The sequence below is a fragment of the Copidosoma floridanum genome, unplaced genomic scaffold (genome assembly GCF_036245765.1).
Source record: "Copidosoma floridanum isolate Cflo_tuat_1 unplaced genomic scaffold, Cflo_Japanese_pri ptg000010l, whole genome shotgun sequence".
Lineage (NCBI taxonomy): Eukaryota > Metazoa > Arthropoda > Insecta > Hymenoptera > Encyrtidae > Copidosoma > Copidosoma floridanum.
This window is the reverse complement of record NW_028321887.1, coordinates 912267-931427: the sequence shown is the minus strand read 5'-3', so window position 1 is coordinate 931427 and position 19161 is coordinate 912267. Positions and strand designations below refer to the sequence as shown.

At 36.3% G+C, this 19161-nt stretch overlaps 1 protein-coding gene across 5 annotated transcripts; it reads left to right on the top strand.

Moving 5' to 3' along the window:
• Window positions 1–12596: 12596 nt before the first annotated feature.
• Rho1 (ras-like GTP-binding protein Rho1) lies at window positions 12597–18774 on the top strand. 5 transcript variants are annotated; one of them, XM_014350544.2, is made up of 5 exons: window positions 12597–12858; window positions 12966–13039; window positions 16928–17088; window positions 17425–17808; window positions 18462–18774. In XM_014350544.2, the coding sequence occupies exons 3-5, from the start codon at window positions 16933–16935 to the stop codon at window positions 18498–18500; spliced, it is 579 nt and encodes a 192-aa protein (XP_014206030.1). In that variant the 5' UTR covers window positions 12597–12858; window positions 12966–13039; window positions 16928–16932; the 3' UTR covers window positions 18501–18774. The 5 variants fall into 5 exon arrangements, with proteins under 5 accessions (XP_014206030.1, XP_023246470.1, XP_014206029.1 ...); XM_023390702.2 differs by having other exon boundaries at window positions 12597–12862; XM_014350543.2 differs by having other exon boundaries at window positions 12597–12888.
• Window positions 18775–19161: the final 387 nt, after the last annotated feature.

Sequence of the window (19161 nt, the reverse complement as noted above, 5' to 3'; positions counted from 1 at the left end):
CATGAGATTTTTTTTTTGGGCGCTGCAACAAATTTAATTTTTTAAATTCGCTTAATTGCAAAATACATTATGCAAAAACTATTTGACCGACAGTGATGAGGTTTTGAATATAAGTTATACATACCTCAAACTACTAAATTCCCGAATTTCATAAAAAAATATGGGTATTTTCTTATCTTGGCGAAGGATTAAAGTGACTATACGTTTTTTCGCAGTTTTTGGCCATTTTGCAATGCAAAAGTGGAAATTAAAAAAATTAAAATCGTGTCATCTTTTAGCAAATTAAATAACGAACAAATCATGTGCAGCAAACTTTTCGCCTAGAAGCTCTCATTAGGAGATATTTATCAAGAAAAGGCAAAAAACAGGTCATTTTTACCGAATTTTGCAGTTTCCGAGCTCCCGTAAATTTTTCTGTTGATTTCATGCTTGCGCACCTCCTAGATATTGTTGAGGGTGCCGTTCCCCACCGATTTCACCAACAAAATCCGTTACATCACGCCAAAACCGAAATCTATATGTCTAACTGCTCCAGTAACTGGTCTAAAAAGTTTGCTGCCGATCGCAACCTTCAGAGCGCTTCTTTATTAGCGCCACCGCCGGCCAAGCTGTGAACTATCGCTCATATATACATATGATGTATATATATACCAGTGCCTATCACCCGATGACTCGGGACCCCGGGCGCTTACTGGCCACTCTATAGATTAATAAAATGTTAATTAATAACCCAAGGGCCTATCACCAAGTGACCCAGGGCGCTTACTGGACACATTAAAAAATAATAAAATGTTAACTTATAACACAAGCTCCTATCACTCAATGACCCGGGGCGCTTACCGGCCACTCTATAAATTAATAAAATGTTAATTAATAACCCAAGGGCCTATCACCAAGTGACCTGGGGCGCTTACTGGACACATTAAAAAATAATAAAATATTAACCTATAACACAAGCTACTATCACTCAATAACCCAAGGCGCTTACTGGCCACATTACAAAATGATAAAATGTTACCTCATGACACAAGTGCCTATCACCCGGTGACCCGAGCGCTTACTGGCCAGTCTATTAAATAATAAAATTTTAATTTAACATAAGCACCCTGGGTTATCAGGTGATCGGCACTTGCGTTATTATTTAAATTTTTATTATTTAATAAAGCGGCCAGAAAGCGGCCTTGATCATCAGGTGATAGGCGCTGGTGTTAATAATTAATATTTTATTATTTAATAAAGTGACCAGTAAGCGCGCAGGGTCATCAGGTGATAGACGCTTGTATTATTGCTTAACATTTTATTATTTAATAGAGAGGCAAGTAAGCGCCCCCGGTCATCGGGTGATTGGCACTTGTGCTATTATTAAATAATATATGTCGTTTAATAAAGCGACCAGTAAGCGCCCCGGATCATTGGGTGATAGGCACTTGTGTTATTAATATTACAATTCTTAATTTTTGCGCGTCGTGGGTAACGTCTTTGGCAATGCCCCTTCACTTCACTGCTGTCTGCTCGGCGGAACATTCCCCCCAGATCGCATAGCTATACATACGATCGAGGGAAAAAGTTCCGATATTGAATCCACCTAACCCAACGCTGGCCAGTGCCTATGTTAAAGAGTGTGCCGATGTTTCGGCGCTGATTTGAGCGCCAATCCATCGTGGCCAGCAGAGGAACTATGCAGACGTTTTCTATTGGCTGACGGCTTGTAGGCTCGGCTCGCGGGGAGAGCTGAGGGGAGATGAGTGAGGGAGACATGAGAATCCAAATGTGTGCATCGGTGATGGAGAGAGAAGAAACTAGACCTATATGTATATGCATACAACGGACTATATATCTATAGCTTTAGTTGTATACTCGTACGGAAAAGAGCTGCGCGTATTACTTTTCTCGCTTTTCCTCCCTGAAAGAAAGATAAGCTTTTTAAATGCAGTTGACCATTCATTCAACTATAAAAGCAAAAATATAATTGTCAGGTTATTAACAATTTTTTTTTCATTTTTCAAAAAATGACAAGCTCAACGCAACAAACATATTATTTTGCTTTATTAATAAACGAACGCGTTTATCCCAACGCGCTCAACTGTTCTTCACTTTTATGATAAGTGAAATTATTGAATAATAAATGAAGGCATTCACCACAGCGATATAGTACGCTCCAATGTTTTTGTACTAAGAAATATTATATACTAATATACTGAACGCCTTCACCCAAACGCCCCATTGTGCTGATATCTTTATTAGTTAATGTTAGATGTATTGTTGGCGCTCGTAACTGAATTATTACGCATGCGCAACAGCAAGAAGACGAGACGCTGTGACGCTGCACTTCAGCGTCTAGTAACTTTGGTTTTCGTTCACTCTCGCGCAGTCAGCCAGTCTGTACACACACGCATTCTCTGTCTTCGCTTTTCTTTTACCTTTTCTGTTCGTTTATTCATTGTACTCAAGATAGTAAAGTGTAAAGATAGTCAAACCTCAAGATAGTATTGATAAACGTTTTTAAGTTTAATTCGATATTTGCACTGTGTTTTATTCGCCAAGTCACCCGCCTAATCCCATACTGCTAACAGGTTATGGGCCCTAATTGGTAGTGTGGGTGTGAAATCTGTTCGATCGCGTCTTGTGTTCTTCTTCTCTTTTTTTTTTTTCCGCTCCGCGCTTGAGCTTGTCGCGCGTTCTCTGTGTGCTTCCTTTTTCACCTGTTTTTTACGCGGGAAACGTAATGGCGGAAGCAACCGGGAGCTCTGTATCGGGCAGCGAGCATTGCGAGCTGGAAGAGCTTGGCAGTCCCCTCACCCGACTACCACCGAAGCGGCAGAAGAACAGCCCCAGGAGGCAGCGGATCGGGATCGAGATGGAGGCACAACGGCCGAATCGCCTAGAGATACGGACGTCGCTCCTACCATCGAGGCTTCGGGCGGAGCTGTAAGAAGAGAGGAAGTTAAGAAGAGAGTGAGCAGTAGTAAGTACTAGAAATAGATATTGTTTTGAGGACTCGGTAATTGCGTGAGGTGTTGTTGTCGTTGGGTCACGTTCGCTTAAAATCTCTAAAGACAAAAATTGGTGTCTTGCCTTAAAATGGAGCAAGACAGCTCACTTAAGATTGCAAGATTGAGATTCCCTTGATTAGAAGGCTTTCCTTTGTTTTTACGGAGATTCGCAGAACTCGAGAGAGCCGGCACGCGTTTGTTTATGTGAGGGAGAGGCCCGCATCGTGACAAAGGAAGCGCGTTTCTTGATGAACCTGCCAGTCACCGCCAAGGGGGACGCCTCGAGGCGAGGAGGGGATGCGCGTCTTGGTTATGGCTTGCGTTCGGCTGAACTGAGTGTGCGCGTCCTCTCATGCTGCGGCTGGTGGCGCGCGTCGTAGTAAACGATGTTGATCGGCCATTTTAATTCTTTCTCTATGCATGTCACACATAATGCTAGCGCCATTTTCCCTCACATTTGCTTACGCCCGATCTCCGTGTCACTTCCACAAGAAAACTAATAGCCTAACGCACACGATAACAAAATATAAAATACTTTTACCCATTTACTCCCTGTTAATTTTAGGTCAAAATGCCCTCAATATGCTAAATGACGCATATAAAAAGATTGAAGACGATCTAGGGGAACTAGACGAGGTGGTAGTAACTCGTAAAAACAACCAGGCCATATTTTCCGTAAATAATGAAACCGTTGCATATCTGGGAGGAGATGCACATCGCAATCAAGATATGTTAGACCTGTTTAATTTGATAGAAAAATGTGCTGGACAAATTCGACTTGTCCACAAACAGCGTATCCAACGCAAAGGTTCTAAAGATAGAAAAATAAATTTGATTGATACCTCATCTAAAGATAAAAATAAAGACTTGAAAGATAGTAAAATAAATTTGATTGATACCTCATCTAAAGATAAGAATAAAGGCCCTAGAGATAGAAAAATAAATTCGAGTAATACCTCATCAAAAGATAAGAATAAAGATTTGAGAGATAGAAAGAAAAATTTTACTGATAACTCAACTCCCAACGAGGTTAAAGATTTGAAAAGCAAAAATTTAGATTCAATTGATAGCCAATTTAAAGACCTGCAAAATAAGAAAGATTATCTAAAGAAAGAGCTAGATAGCTTACATAAAGAAATGGCGCATGCAAATTATGAACTTAAGAAAGAACTAATGAAAAGAACAGGTCAAAACATCAAACCTAAAGAAATTATATACTCACGAAAAGAAATTACAGAAGCCTCAAAGAAAGACATCGAGGAGATTAAGAAACTGATACAACAAGAGAGGCATCAGCAAAGCTCCTGGATGTCGATGAGGTTTGAGGTTGTTGCTTCACAACATAAAAAGGCCCTGGAAAAGGAAAGAGAGGAAAATAGGAGGGCTCAAGAGGCAATTCGAGCTGAGTTTGAGCAGCGTATAGCCACTCAACAAAGAAAGATGGAGGCTCTTGAGCGAGAACTGGCCAGGAGTCGAATACAAGAGGTAAATAAATTTACTACATCTACTTCAGGACCTAAATTAAGTAAACAATTAATTAATTTAAACTCCGACTCCATTGATAATTCGCTGACGTTTCAACGCGCTGCACCTAATGATAGTCTAAAGATAGAAGTTATTAATAAAGATAGCCTAGGGTGGTTTAATTATTCCCTCACTAATGCAACAAAAGTAGAGTTGTTCTTAAAACAATTGCAGTCAGAACTAAAAAGTAAAAAATTGCTTCACACAATTGATTCAAAAATGGAAGCAACCATGAACATTACTCAAGAAAAAATGGAAGAAGATAAAGAACAGGCCCTAAACGTAATACTAGGTAGGTTGTCCCTAGACTACCAAAACAAAGTATATCACATTACTAATCCATCAACAATGATACAAAAAATTAAAGACATGAAAAGGGGTGACATAAAGATGAGCGCATATCAAATACGTAACAAAATACATTCCATTAGATTCGACCCCAAAAAGCAAAGTGCTACTAAATTTTGTGAATTTTTTGATGGATTGGTAAGAGATTTTGAATTAATTAGTAAAACTAACAGTTTCCCTGAAGATGAGGAAAGAGATAGTTTCTATCATGCAATTATCGATGGAGTACCGGATGTAAAAATAGCCGATTTTAACAGGCTGTTTAAAAGCGAGGATGGCTTGTCCTTTAAGTACTTAAGACAATATATCCTGAAACAGGAATCAGAAGGATCACTTCCACGACCAACAATGGGTGGAGCAAGCCGAGGTGGGGCGAATGCAGGGCCGAGTCGAGGTGGGACCGGGACCGGTGCTGGGCCAAGCCGAGGTGGGGCAGGCTCTCGACCAGCCACCGTAGCTGCTGCTAACGTGGCCACCGCCAGCACTCTGTGCTACGAGTGCAACGACAACGGGCACTACGCAAGGGACTGCCCGAAAAAAGGGCAGAACCTTAGGCGGTGCTACACCTGCCAACGGTTTGTACAGAACCTACGAGAGCACATAGGCAGGTGCAGAGGTAATACTAATGAAAATAACGATTGGGATTTTAAACGCAATACTGGTGGTGGTAACAATAAGAATAATTTTAAAGATAGTAATAAACGGAAGCATGAAAAACAGCACACGAATCATAACAACAAGAAAGCCAAGGTCGATAACAAGAAACAAGGCGAAGAAGGTAATAATAATGTAGAAATACTTAGGTCTAATGCATGCAGTGGTTTGTTTGCTGTTAACCCCGAAACTTTGCTCTCTACGCGCGTGGAGGAAACACGAGATAGTGGTTGCAAGAAAATTGAGTTTGTAGCAAATTCAGGTGCCACAGAACATTTTGCTAATTCTAAACTCTATTTTAAAAATTTTAATGGATGAAAAATAAATTGATTAAATGCGCGAACAAAGATTCCTCCGCGGATTTGAGAGCGGAGGGAGAAGGGTGCGTTTCGGGTAAAAATAACCAAAATAAGATGATCCTAGATAGAGTTGTATGCGCTAAGGCACTAGCTGGAAACTTGCTGTCGCTTCGCCGTTTTGCTGAAAGGGGCATGAGTATATACCTTGATAACACAAAGATAGATATATTTGATCCGCGTTCTAATGAAACTATAATTTCTGGTGTCTACAAGAGCCCTTACTGGATAGTAGAACTACTGCAAGATGGCCAGAACACAAATAATAATGAGAAGTACAAAGAAATTATAGACTGCTTAATGGTAGAAAATCCCCTAAAAGCAAAGACTGAGAAGGTTCAGTAAGTCAGCACTAATGATAGGAGCTGCCCTGGAATCTCAAGTAATGAATCAGAAAGAGCTGGTCCACACAGCTCTCATCAAAGTGAGTTTAAAAAAACAATTAAAGATAGAAAAATCAACAATTGTGATGATCTTGTGATTGGTGAGATTCCAGAAGCTCAAAGCCCGCTTACAGAAAAATACAGAACATTTGAGAGAAATAACAGAGCCATGCTCTGGCATGTAAGATTCGGACATGCCTCAGCAGAATATCTCAAGGCACTACAAAGAAAATATTCGGACAATAAAGATTTGAGTAAGGCCATCTTCGACAGCTTCATTACAACATGCGAAGTGTGCCAAGTCGCTAAAATCAAGAGATTGCCTTTCAATGCTAAAAGAGAAAGGGCAACCAAACCACTTGAGATAGTTCATGCTGATACAATGGGACCGATTAGCCCAGCTACTTACCCTAAAGGATATAAATTTATAATCGTCTACACAGACGACTACTCAAGATTGACTATGGCATACCCAGTGAAGACAAAATGCGAAGAAGGACGTTGTTTGGACAATTTTGTGACAAGCGCACGAAACCTGTTAGGTTTTGATGCAAAGATATGCTATCTTCGAACCGATCAAGGCACGGAGTTTACAGGAGGCCAAACGGTAGAAGTTCTCCAGAGGTTGGGAGCAGAACTTCAGTTGGCCTGTCCAGACACTCCTCAGCATAATGGAGTTTCGGAACGACTTAATCGTACCTTGCAAAACAAGGTGCGAGCCTACATGCACGACTCCGGGCTCAGGGAGAACATGTGGGACTTAGCCCTGGGTAGTGCAGTATATGCCTACAATCGGACACCTCACAGGTCTAATGATATGATAGCCCCTTTAGGAAAGTTTGCGCCCAATCTGAAGATAGACATAACCCAAATCAGAAGATTTGGCTGCGTCGCTTTTATCAAGATACAAAGGAATACTGGAACCAAATTCGGTCCACAAGGGATACGAGTCGTGCTGATTGGTTATACTCCCACTGGCTATTCTTTCTTAAGACCTGAAGATGGAAAAATTTATGAGAGTCGAGATGTAAAATTCCAAGAAAGACTGGTGTTCAGAGATATCTGGGGAAAGGACAAAATAGCAAACTGGGGAAACCACAAGACAGATATTAAACAAGATGAATGGCTCGTTAAGTTTGATAAGGTTAGCCCTAAAGAGTCATTGGAAACGGAGGGAGAACCAATAGTCAAGAGAAAGCGCGGTCGGCCCAAGAAAGTTGAAGATCTTGATCGAGAAAGCTCTAAGCAACTCGCTAGAATAAATGATACCAGTTTTGCAGGAGCCATCGACACAAACAAGTTGAATAAATTGCTCCAATCGAAGGGCGATGTTGACTGTTTAATCGCAGAAGTCGAAGATGAAATGTCACATGCCCTGATTGCTGGACTGAACAAAGATCCCGCAAACTACAAAGAAGCTGTCGCATCTCCGGATCGCGATAAATGGCTCAGAGCAATTGATGAAGAACTGGAATCAATGCGGAAAAACCAAGTGTGGAAACTTGTAGAAAGACCAACCGTGAACGCTGAAGGTGGCAAGCCCAACATCATCGACTCTAGGTGGGTCTTGAAGAAAAAGATAGATAAAGATGGAAACACGAAGTTCAAAGCGAGGTTGGTGATTCGTGGTTTCAAAGATAGGAACAAGTACGATCTGCAAGAAACTTATGCCCCGGTGTCTGGTTTGGCCCTGGTAAGATCAGTAATATCAATAATAAATAGATACAATCTGGAGACTTGCCAACTTGATGTCAAGACAGCTTTCTTAAATGGATCTATCAAAGAAGAGATATATATGGAAATTCCTGAAGGCCTGCTTGATGGTGATAGTCTCAAGAAAGCTCAGGTTTGTAAATTGGAGAAAGCACTTTATGGACTTAAGATCAGCTCAAAAAGATGGAATGAGCGGTTTCACGAGACTGCATCTAAATTAGGACTACAGTCACATACGAGCGAGCCCTGTCTATACACATGGAGAGAAGCCGATAACTTTCTAGTCCTGATCCTATACGTGGATGATATGATGATAGCCAGCAATTGTGCAGGCAAAATGAATGAAATTAAGACGGGTCTGCAATCTGAGTTTGAGATGTCAGATCTTGGCGAGGTTGGCACATTTCTAGGCATCAAAGTGGAAAGAGATAGAAAACTCAACACAATTTCACTGACACAAACATCGTACATAGATAAAATGTTAGAGAAATTTGGATTCAACGAGTCAAAACCCCAAAGAACACCAATGGTGACAAATCAAGTTTTGAATCGACAAAGAAAAGATAGAGAAGATTCTGAAGATGCTGGAGAGTTAAGCACGATAACGAGAGTAAATGTGCCGTACAGAGAAGCAGTCGGTAGTCTGCTGTATTTAGCCAACACAATTAGACCAGACATTTCATACTCGGTGAATGTACTGAGTAGACATCAAATCAGCCCAACTGAAGATGATTGGAAAATGGTCAAACGAGTATTTAGATATTTACAACACACAAGGACTCTAGGATTAACTTACAGAGGCCGTAAAGATGGATTAGAAGCCTATTCAGATGCGAGTTTGGCAGATTGTAAAGACTCAATAACAACAGGCGGATATCTCCTAAGGCTGTATGGGGATACAGTTGCTTGGAAAACAAGAAAGCAGAATTATGTTGCTATTTCAACCTGCGAAGCAGAATATGTGGCAATGTGCGACGCAAGTCAAGAATTGATTGGATTGGAACACTCTATAAGTATTATATTGTCTCGCACCTTGTTGCCCGCGGATTTGTGGTGTGACAACAAAGCTGCCGGAGCAAGTGCTAAGATAGATGGTGGCAAAAGGCTGAGACACATGACCGAGATAAAGGCTCACTACGTTAAAGAATGTGTATCCAGAGGAAAAATAATTGTTAAATGGATTCCATCCAAGGAACAACTAGCAGATATATTTACAAAACCTCTGCCATTTGAACTGCATGAAAGACTAACGAAAGAAATTTTGAATGTTAATTAGCATAAAATGCATGATAATTAAATTTTGATTTGAGATAGTAAAACTTGTAAATTAATAATAGATAGACAATAATGGTAGACATGCTGATTAATGTATTTTCTGTGTATGTTTTAGCTCGTCGGAATCAACCACAATGAGTGATCCAGAAGCCCACGTGCTCCGCATCATTGGCTGATCAAAAACCCATATATATTTAGTGTTTACGTTAAAATATATCCCTTTCTTTCATTTTTTTTAATAAATTCAGATACGAACGGGAGGGAGTGTTAGATGTATTGTTGGCGCTCGTAACTGAATTATTACGCATGCGCAACAGCAAGAAGACGAGACGCTGTGACGCTGCACTTCAGCGTCTAGTAACTTTGGTTTTTGTTCACTCTCGCGCAGTCAGCCAGTCTGTACACACACGCATTCTCTGTCTTCGCTTTTCTTTTACCTTTTCTGTTCGTTTATTCATTGTACTCAAGATAGTAAAGTGTAAAGATAGTCAAACCTCAAGATAGTATTGATAAACGTTTTTAAGTTTAATTCGATATTTGCACTGTGTTTTATTCGCCAAGTCACCCGCCTAATCCCATACTGCTAACAGTTAATTAATTTATATTTTTTCACCATTAATGCATAGCTTAACGGCAATAATACGATAAAGCTTAAATTAAACCTCAAGCTTCGAAACTTTACGATAAACATATGTAACTATTAGTCTTCTCTTACCCTATGCTTTGATAGCTCAGGTAAGCGCATGGGCATGGAATTAAGGTTTGACAGCTCCGGGTTCTAATCTCACTCGGAGCAAATTTTTTTTTTTATTATTACAACATTACTTTAAATATTTCATACTTCTTTTTTATGATTACTTACGAATTTTGTTTTACCAGTGACCAAAAACATTTTCTTCAATTACTTTTTATGAAAAAGTAATTATAAAAAAAGAGAGTCATTACAGCTTTGTTTGTGGTAATACCTGTAATGGGTTATTATGTGAAAATGCACGCTCTCTTAGTAGTTTTTCCGCGCTTGAGACCGGCACACTAAATGTGGCCACATTACGCGCACGTTTTTTTTTTTTTTTTTTCAATGCTTGTTGAGTCCTCGACGAATTTATTAAAAATACCACTTTAAGACAAATTTAATATAAATTAATTAACTAATAAAGATATCAGCACAATGGGGCGTTTGGGTGAAGGCGTTCAGTATATTAGTATATAATATTTCTTAGTACAAAAAACATTTGAGCGTACTGTGTCGTTGTGGTGAATGCCTTCATTTATTATTCAATAATTTTACTTATCATAAAAGTGAAGAACAGTTGAGCGCTTTGGATTATTGGGATAAAGGCGTTTATTTATTAATAAAGCAAAATAATATGTTTGTTGCGTTGAGCTTGTCATTTTTTGAAAAATGAAAAAAAAATTGTTAATAACCTGACAATTATATTTTTGCTTTTATAGTTGAACGAATGATCAACTGCATTTAAAAAGCTTATTAGAACGAAGTTCTTTGTGTCGCGTTACTCGGGGGGGCTGGAATTTTAAAACCGACAGATTTTTTTTTTTTGAATCAGAAATCTCTTCCTCTCCAGTTTCACTCCTTACCCCGTCCCCCTCACCAACTGTTCTCTACACACTTCCCCTCTCCTCACTATGTATGTATATCTCTCAACCGTGCCGTCTTACTCTTTTGCACACCTTTACCCACCATTCCCCCTCACACTCCTAAGCAATTAATTTTTGAACAAATTTTAATTTTATTTTCCCACAGTAATTTTTCAACGTTTCTTTCACTTTGAATTTTTTTTTCATTTACAATTCTAAAAAAAAAAAAAAAAAAAAAAAAAAAAAAAAAAAAAAAAAAAACATTTTCCAATAAAGATATTTGAACCCTCGACCTCCTGAATGTGAGTCCTGTACCTTACCCACTCTGCTACGAGCGCTGCCGATTAGAGAAAGTCGGTTTCTTGTACTTATCGTGCGGTTCGTAACTATAATATTCCATCTTTATATGCATTCACTAATGCTACATTTAATTAATGATAAATTGTGTATTTGTGTTGAAAAAAAAAAAAAAAAAAAAAAAAAAAAATTTAATTAGCATAAATATGGTAATGTAGATTAAACATAATAAGACGCGTTATTACGCATTAAATATTTGTATTTTATGCATTTGATGCATAAAATACCGACCGATTTTTATTAAACCTGAGGTTTTTTTTGGTATTACAGTAATGCTAATAATTACTGTTATAATTAAATTATTTTATAAATAGATTATTAAAATAAACATATACGATAGAGTTGCACAACGTATCAATGGTTTTTGAGATTATGAATTCGACTAACTAATTATGTTACTATGTCACATAATTATATAAATTAAAAAAAAAAAAAAAAGGAAATGAAAAAAAAAAGATTAAATTTGAAAATAAGAAAGAAATTAAATAAAGGAAATACTAAAAAATGAAAAAAAATGTAATAAAATGAAATATGAAGAAAAATAAAACAAGAAATGGAAAAAAAAAATAAAACAAGAAATAAAGAAAAAAATGAAAAAAATGTAATTAAATAAAATATGAAAAAAAAAACAAGAAATGAAAATAAAAAAAATAAAACAAGAAATAAAGAAAAAAAAACAAAATAAAATAAAAAAAAAAACAACAAACCAGGGGGGATAAATGGGTCATGGGATCCACGGTAAGAACGAAGTTCTTTAAACATGAGATGAGTATAGACACAATTTCTCAGGTAACAAGCGGGTCACCAGACCCACAGGAAGAACGAAGCTCTATAAACGTTAGTACTGCATTCATGTAGTTCACTAAACAAAAACTTGAAAAACGAATAAAAAAAAAATAAAAAAAATAGTTCAGTACTCACGATGGTTGAACTTCGTGAGTACTGTATTTATGCACGACGTTCTCACGAAGTTCAACCATCGTGAGTACTGAACTATTTTTTTTATTTTTTTTTTTTATTCGTTTTTCAAGTTTTTGTTTAGTGAACTACATGAATGCAGTACTAACGTTTATATAGCTTCGTTCTTCCTGTGGGTCTGGTGACCCCCTTGTTACCTGAGAAATTGTTTCTATACTCATCTCATGTTTAAAGAACTTCGTTCTTACCGTGGGTCCCATGACCCATTTATCCCCCCTGGTTTGTTGTTTTTGTAGTCGGTCGGTCGGTCGGTCAGTCAGTCCAATTCCTCTAGAATGTAATCTGTATATTCTGTATACATAGTAATTACAGGTATACTTCCTTGAGAAATTGGACTGACCGACTACCGACTACAAAAAAAAAACATACCCATTGTATTTAAACGTGATACGTTTTAAGAATTTAAATTTCGCGGTTTGCAAATCAAGCCACTCGGCTATATATGTATGCTACTTGTCCACTAATGTTGTATCTTGCCTTGTATCCACTAACTTGTATGTACAAGTATGATATACACACACACGCATTTAAACACATCGGGATTAGGCCATTGAAGACACTGAGGTGTGGCAGCCCATCAGCAAGTAGTAGCAGTTAGCACAGTAGCAGTGAGGCTAGCAGTGGGCAGTGTGGGTACTGGGCAGCCATTTTCTTCAACTGTCGTGTGTATAACGTAACGACGTAGGTAAATATTGACAACATCAAAGTTCTGTGTGTGTTTAAGTACAACAATAATATACGTGTGCATAGAGCAACATAGTTCTGTATTTTCACCCTTTCCTCTCTAGATCTTTCATCATAAAGAGTTAAGAAACTTGGACCCGAGGTTCGCTTGGACACAGGGCAATAAGGAATCCATCAGGTAGTTATAAAATAAAACTTTCCAAACTCTCAATACTCACTAACGCTTTTATCTTTTCCTTGAGGAGAACGCTTTTTTCAGTGTGACTGTGTAAATTTGCATTCGCACACACACTCATATATATATACAATGACTATTTTTATATATAGCTCTGACGCCTCCGGCTCTCTTGCTCTCGCAGTTCGTTCAGCAGTTGTTAAAAATTTACAATAGTCAAACAAGTTTTCTGCTTTCTCTCTCTCTCTCTCTCTTTTCCTCACGTCTTCTACGAGAGGAGTTCTTTTTCTCTCTCATTGTTGCTCTCTTCCACTTCCTGAAACCGCCTTATACTGTTCCACAATTTTTTTTTTACCTCTAAAAAAACTGACTACTCTCTATGTGTTTGCGTCCCCTATTCTCCTTTCCTGGTGTCGTCAATTACTAATTACTATATGGGTGTGGATATGTACTGTGTTGTCTAATGTTAAGTGGATAATGTGTATCTACCTTTGATCTGCAATCTATTCAAAAAAAGAACAGAAAGTAGACATCAGCAGTGAAGGCAAGAGTTGATATCAGTTAAAAAATCAGAAGTCTCAGGTATCAGACCCTGACATTTCCGGCAGAGACAGAGGTAGGGTATTAGATCTACTCTCTGAAAAAGTGTTGATTTTGAAGATGAATGAACGGTTAAACATAGTATCGATCTGTGATTTTGAATAGCATAACACGTATGTTAAATTCTTATGTCCAGGAGTTCTTAGTTGATTCGTCCCTAGGTAGTTTAACGTCATTGACGTCCTGACACATCAGCTCTGAAATGTGTATAGGCTCATGTATAACTTGTCTGTTATATATTGTTCATGTATATGGGGGGGGGGGGTATAATTATGTATCAAACAGCCCAGCTTTGACTGTTAATCAAAAGATTCATTTGTATGTAGGTATGCATAACTTATTGCCCCTATACACCTGTGTAGTATTCAACTTCATAATCATCAGGTTCATCTGCATTTTATTTTTTTTTATTTATAATTTTATTTTTAAGTATCAAAATGTCCACCATACCTTCTAAATACACAGACTTATACGAAATTCCTTTCTTCAATGCTTCTGCATCAAGTGTACTCTACCCTTCTGATTATTGATGTATGCATATTTATATTCAAGTCTAGTTTATCCTAGATACAGTATACACACATTTTAAATAGACATGGACGCAAATGTACATGCACAATGACCATACAGTGTATAAGTTCATGTAGGTGTTTAGCATGTACTATGGTTGTAGTAAAGCTTCACGTTGCTGCTTTTTTCCCCATGCTTTAAAAACGGACAATATTCAGAATAGATATGTAATTTCACTACATATTACTTTTCACTATATTCTAATTATATGTGTAACACAAGCAGCATATGAGTCAGTGAGTCATCAATTGATCGAATGAGTGAGTGCTCCACAAACATGAGACAATTCTCTACTTGTCTCTCTTTCTCTCTTCCAGAAATAAGCGCCTTTGTTCAATTATTTCTCCCTTAGATCCTTCAGGACCAAGTAACCTCTTTTAGTCATGCATCCTTGTGGGTTTTTGGAACTTCATCTATTTGTTTTGGCTTTTAACTGCCCTCTCCTCCTTTCCTTTTTTTACTTAACTTGATTCTCTGGAATTTCAAGAGATATTTAGTATAAAGATCTTGTTTCTTTAGATTATCAATTTGATTGCATCCTTTTACTTGGAACAACAGCTTATCAACTGTCCACCTAGTCGATAACAGTTCTTTGTTTGGTGAGGCAATATAGGGAGTAGTTCTCGAATTACTCTGAGAGAGAGAGAGAGAGAATCGTCCTTCAAGCAATTCTAAGTTAAAATAATACAAAATTAGCTTATAGATCTTGGTACTTATGAAAAGTGTATAAATTGACACACTAATTTTTTTTACATTGACAAAAAGGCTGTACGGTACAAGATGTCTAATAACCATAGTATGTAATGCATAAATTACCTAAAGATGAAGCTGTGAGTGAAAAGGTAGGAGACAGACTGAGAAAGAGTATTCGAAAGATGGGATGTGTTATAAGTAGACCCAAATCAGGTGATTCGGAATATCCTGGTTCAGGTATGGTCCAGAACACTCAACTCTGCACTCAATTGCTTTACAAATGCCATTTACACAATCTGTAGATTCCTATTGTTCATTTTTTTTTTTTTTTTTTTGTTAAAGCTCGCAAATGATTCTCGAATTTTTTTTTAATATACTTGTGTAAATATTGTGCACTCATAGAATCTAGAATTTGCAATCAGAAAATAATATTTCAGTTAGTTTTATAATAGTAAGTAGTTGACTTAAAATGCTTTTTTATTTTTTTTGTAATATGCAAGTATATTAAAAATTTTATACTATACATCTAATTTTTCTTTAACAATAGTTTTTTTTTAATTAATTTTAAATCAAACTTCAACATCACTATCTGGGATGTGCTAAAAAACTGAGAATACTATGTAAAATGAGTTGGTGTATAGATAAACTTTTTATTTTTATGGCAACACCAAAACATGTACAAATTTTTAAGTACTGTGGTTTATTATTGTAATCCTTAAAAAGTAAAACATTTTTCTTTCAGCCTTCCCAAAGATGTAAATATTTTGTGAAATTAAAAACATTCTTTGTTTTTGTTTGTTTTTTTTTTATTTGTTTTTTTTTTAAATCAAATTTTAACCATAGATAAACATAAACTAATCAGTGCATTAAAAAATCCCCCAACAATTCAATGAATGATGTCACTCAATGACTTTTCTATTGGAAAAGCTCTTTGACTGTTTCCATTTTTTACATACCTTTAGAATTGCATCAGTCTCTTGAATAGAGAGAGACCATTAATTTTTATAGCTACATGCACAAATCTTACGATATCAAACGATCTCTTTTAATCCTTCATCTTATCATTTTTACAGATAGGAATAACAATTATCATAGTTGAACAGAATTAAAGCACCAACACGTGAGTCAATGTTGTATACTGACACCATTTGACACGTTTGATTAACACATGATTATCAGAAGTGAAGAACCACCACTACTTTAATTACCCTTTATGCCCTTTTTCCCTGCAAATGTCTGACGTCTGAATCTTATCAGATGATACACATAATAACAGTTGATACATCTTAGTTTGTAGAATTTCTTAAAAACTATCTAATAAGGTTATTTATTAGTTAATGATTTTTATTTTCGAATGGGCTTCCTTCAATATATAGGTATACTCCTATGTAAATCTTACCTGGGCATACTAGCGCCACCACCGGCCCAGCTGTGAACTATCACTGATGTACACATTCGTATATATCTATATACAGTTCACAGCGATAGTTCACAGCTTGGCTGTTGGTGGTGCTGATAAAGAAGCGCTCTGAAGGTTGCGGTTGGCAGCAAACTTTTGACCATCGAGCCCAATGCCCATTGAGCAATGTTAATTTTAAAATCATTTATAGAAATTATTAAGTAATTTACTGTATTATTTCTTGTTAACTTACAAAGCTTTGAATTTGTATATCGAGTTAACTGAATTTTAATTTTATGTCTTAATAATTTATTTCCTTGTAATTTAAATCCCAAAAATAGAAATATTCTCCATAAGAGCTTATTATTTAAGGCCTACTAGTGCTGAGGCACATCTATACTATCAAATTCATACTGCCTATACTAAAAATTATGGTTATGAAAGTCTAGATTGTAGAGAATAAAAATTAATTAAATCGTACAAATAATGAATCACTCATAGCAGTCTAGTATACATTAACTTTTTTATTTTAAACATTGTAGGCTAAAAATTATCAGAGTAAATGTAGTTATTATCACTTCATTTAAAGATACATTTTATGTATGTTGATCAATTTGTATCTGTTTTAGAATTCATGGCAGCTATTAGAAAGAAATTAGTCATTGTTGGGGATGGTGCATGTGGTAAAACATGCTTGCTAATTGTGTTTAGCAAGGATCAGTTTCCAGAGGTGTATGTACCCACCGTTTTCGAAAACTATGTGGCTGACATCGAAGTTGATGGAAAACAGGCAAGTTATTGCTTAATCTTTAACAATTAAACATTTGGATAGAAGAATAATAACATACAACAAATATATGATAAGTAAACTGACACGACATATTGGCTATATAAATACAAAAACTGTAGCCCTCTCCAGATAAGTAAAATTATTTGCATGAGTCATTGTTGACACTGTCAGTTTATTTAATTCACTTGAAGAGGGCTGTAGAAAAAACTAAGACGTGATGTTTTAAATCAAATATCAGCTTTATTTGAATTTATATCTCCATTATCAGCTTAGCTCAATTTCAATGAGTTACGTATATATTAATAATGTCTTGTTGGATTTTTCTTGCGTAAATAGGTAGAGCTCGCCTTGTGGGATACCGCAGGTCAAGAGGACTATGACAGACTTCGTCCGCTCTCCTACCCTGACACAGATGTTATCCTCATGTGCTTCTCCATTGACAGTCCCGATTCCCTCGAGAACATTCCGGAAAAGTGGACACCAGAAGTCAAACATTTTTGCCCAAACGTACCAATCATCTTGGTTGGTAACAAAAAGGATTTGCGTAACGATCCAAGTACGATAAAAGAGCTCAGCAAAATGAAACAAGAGCCCGTTAAACCTGAAGAGGGCCGTGCCATGGCTGAAAAGATCAATGCTTTTGCCTACCTTGAGTGCTCTGCCAAAAGTAAGGAAGGTGTTAGGGAGGTCTTTGAGACAGCAACTAGAGCTGCTTTACAAGTAAGTCATCTTTTACTGCTCCTAAAACTGCGAATTAATTGTAATAATTAATCAATAACTTATAAAACTCATGACTTATGACCCTGCGAGATATTTACAATTATTTTTACTTTGTATGAAAATACTTTGAATTAATGTAAAACACAACTTCGGTATTTTGTGAAATGCTCACAGCATACTTATTTTTAATCCGTGGCATGTTTGCGTGGTATTTAATGTGGTTTTATCTTTTTTTTTTTTTTCTTATGAATATAATTTTTTGTTTGATATTAACTGATGCATATTAAAGTAATTATTTCGATAGTGTTAAGATGTAGATTAAAATTACACGAGTCAATTGAAAATCAGGATAATGTTTTTTCTAATATACTATTGTTGAAGATATGTTCTGAAAGATGTTTGTTTCAAAATGTGCTGATTTCGTGACATTTTCGTGACATTTCATGACATTTTATTCATCTAAAATTTTAACTGTCAGTATAGAGTTTTTCATACTATAGTTGAATAATATTACAGAGTAGGTAAAATAGAACACAGCCAAAGACATCATTTGCGAATTTAAGAAAACACTAATGTTAAAACTTTGTGTTATCTTTGGATTAAAAAACAAAATCTGCATATAAATAAAAATAACTTGAATTTATCATTTTCAGGTTAAGAAGAAAAAGAAGACGCGGTGTAGGCTGCTTTAAAGGATGATGTAAAATGGGCCCAATGCTGAACGGGTAAAATAAGGAATTACGGGGCTAGCTGTACCAAAAAGTTAGTCGTCATGTCAGGAGGCCCTAGCATAAACTATAAAATATCTTATCTTTATTTTTAATAGTATGAAAGCAAAAAATAAAGCAGATACGAAATGAACAACAAATAATAAAATGAATAAGGGAAATCTGGATGCCCTCAGGATAGAATAAACTAAAAAATTTCAAGAGTGTGCGTATATATATATATATATATATATATATATATACATAAACACACGCATAAAAGAGTATGTACAGTCAGTACAACTTGTGGAATTGAACTGCTGACCCTACAATGGCTATATTTACCGTTTTTTAATTAACTCTATATCATGCATATATTTAGGTTTTAAGGACCGTAACGTTTTACAATAATTTTAAAAACAATAGGATAAGATAATAAGATTCAAGGGAGAAAATAAGAACAAAAAGTTTTAAATGATCGCCTTGAGCAGCACAGTTTTCTATGCGATTTAGTCTATGTCATATTTTTCTTTAATAATTAAGAAGTATACTATTGTCATTGTCTTACGTAATGTAAACATTTTTTTTTATTAAATGAAAAAATTCAGTGATTTTTGATGAACAAATCTCGTTTATCTCTCTTTAA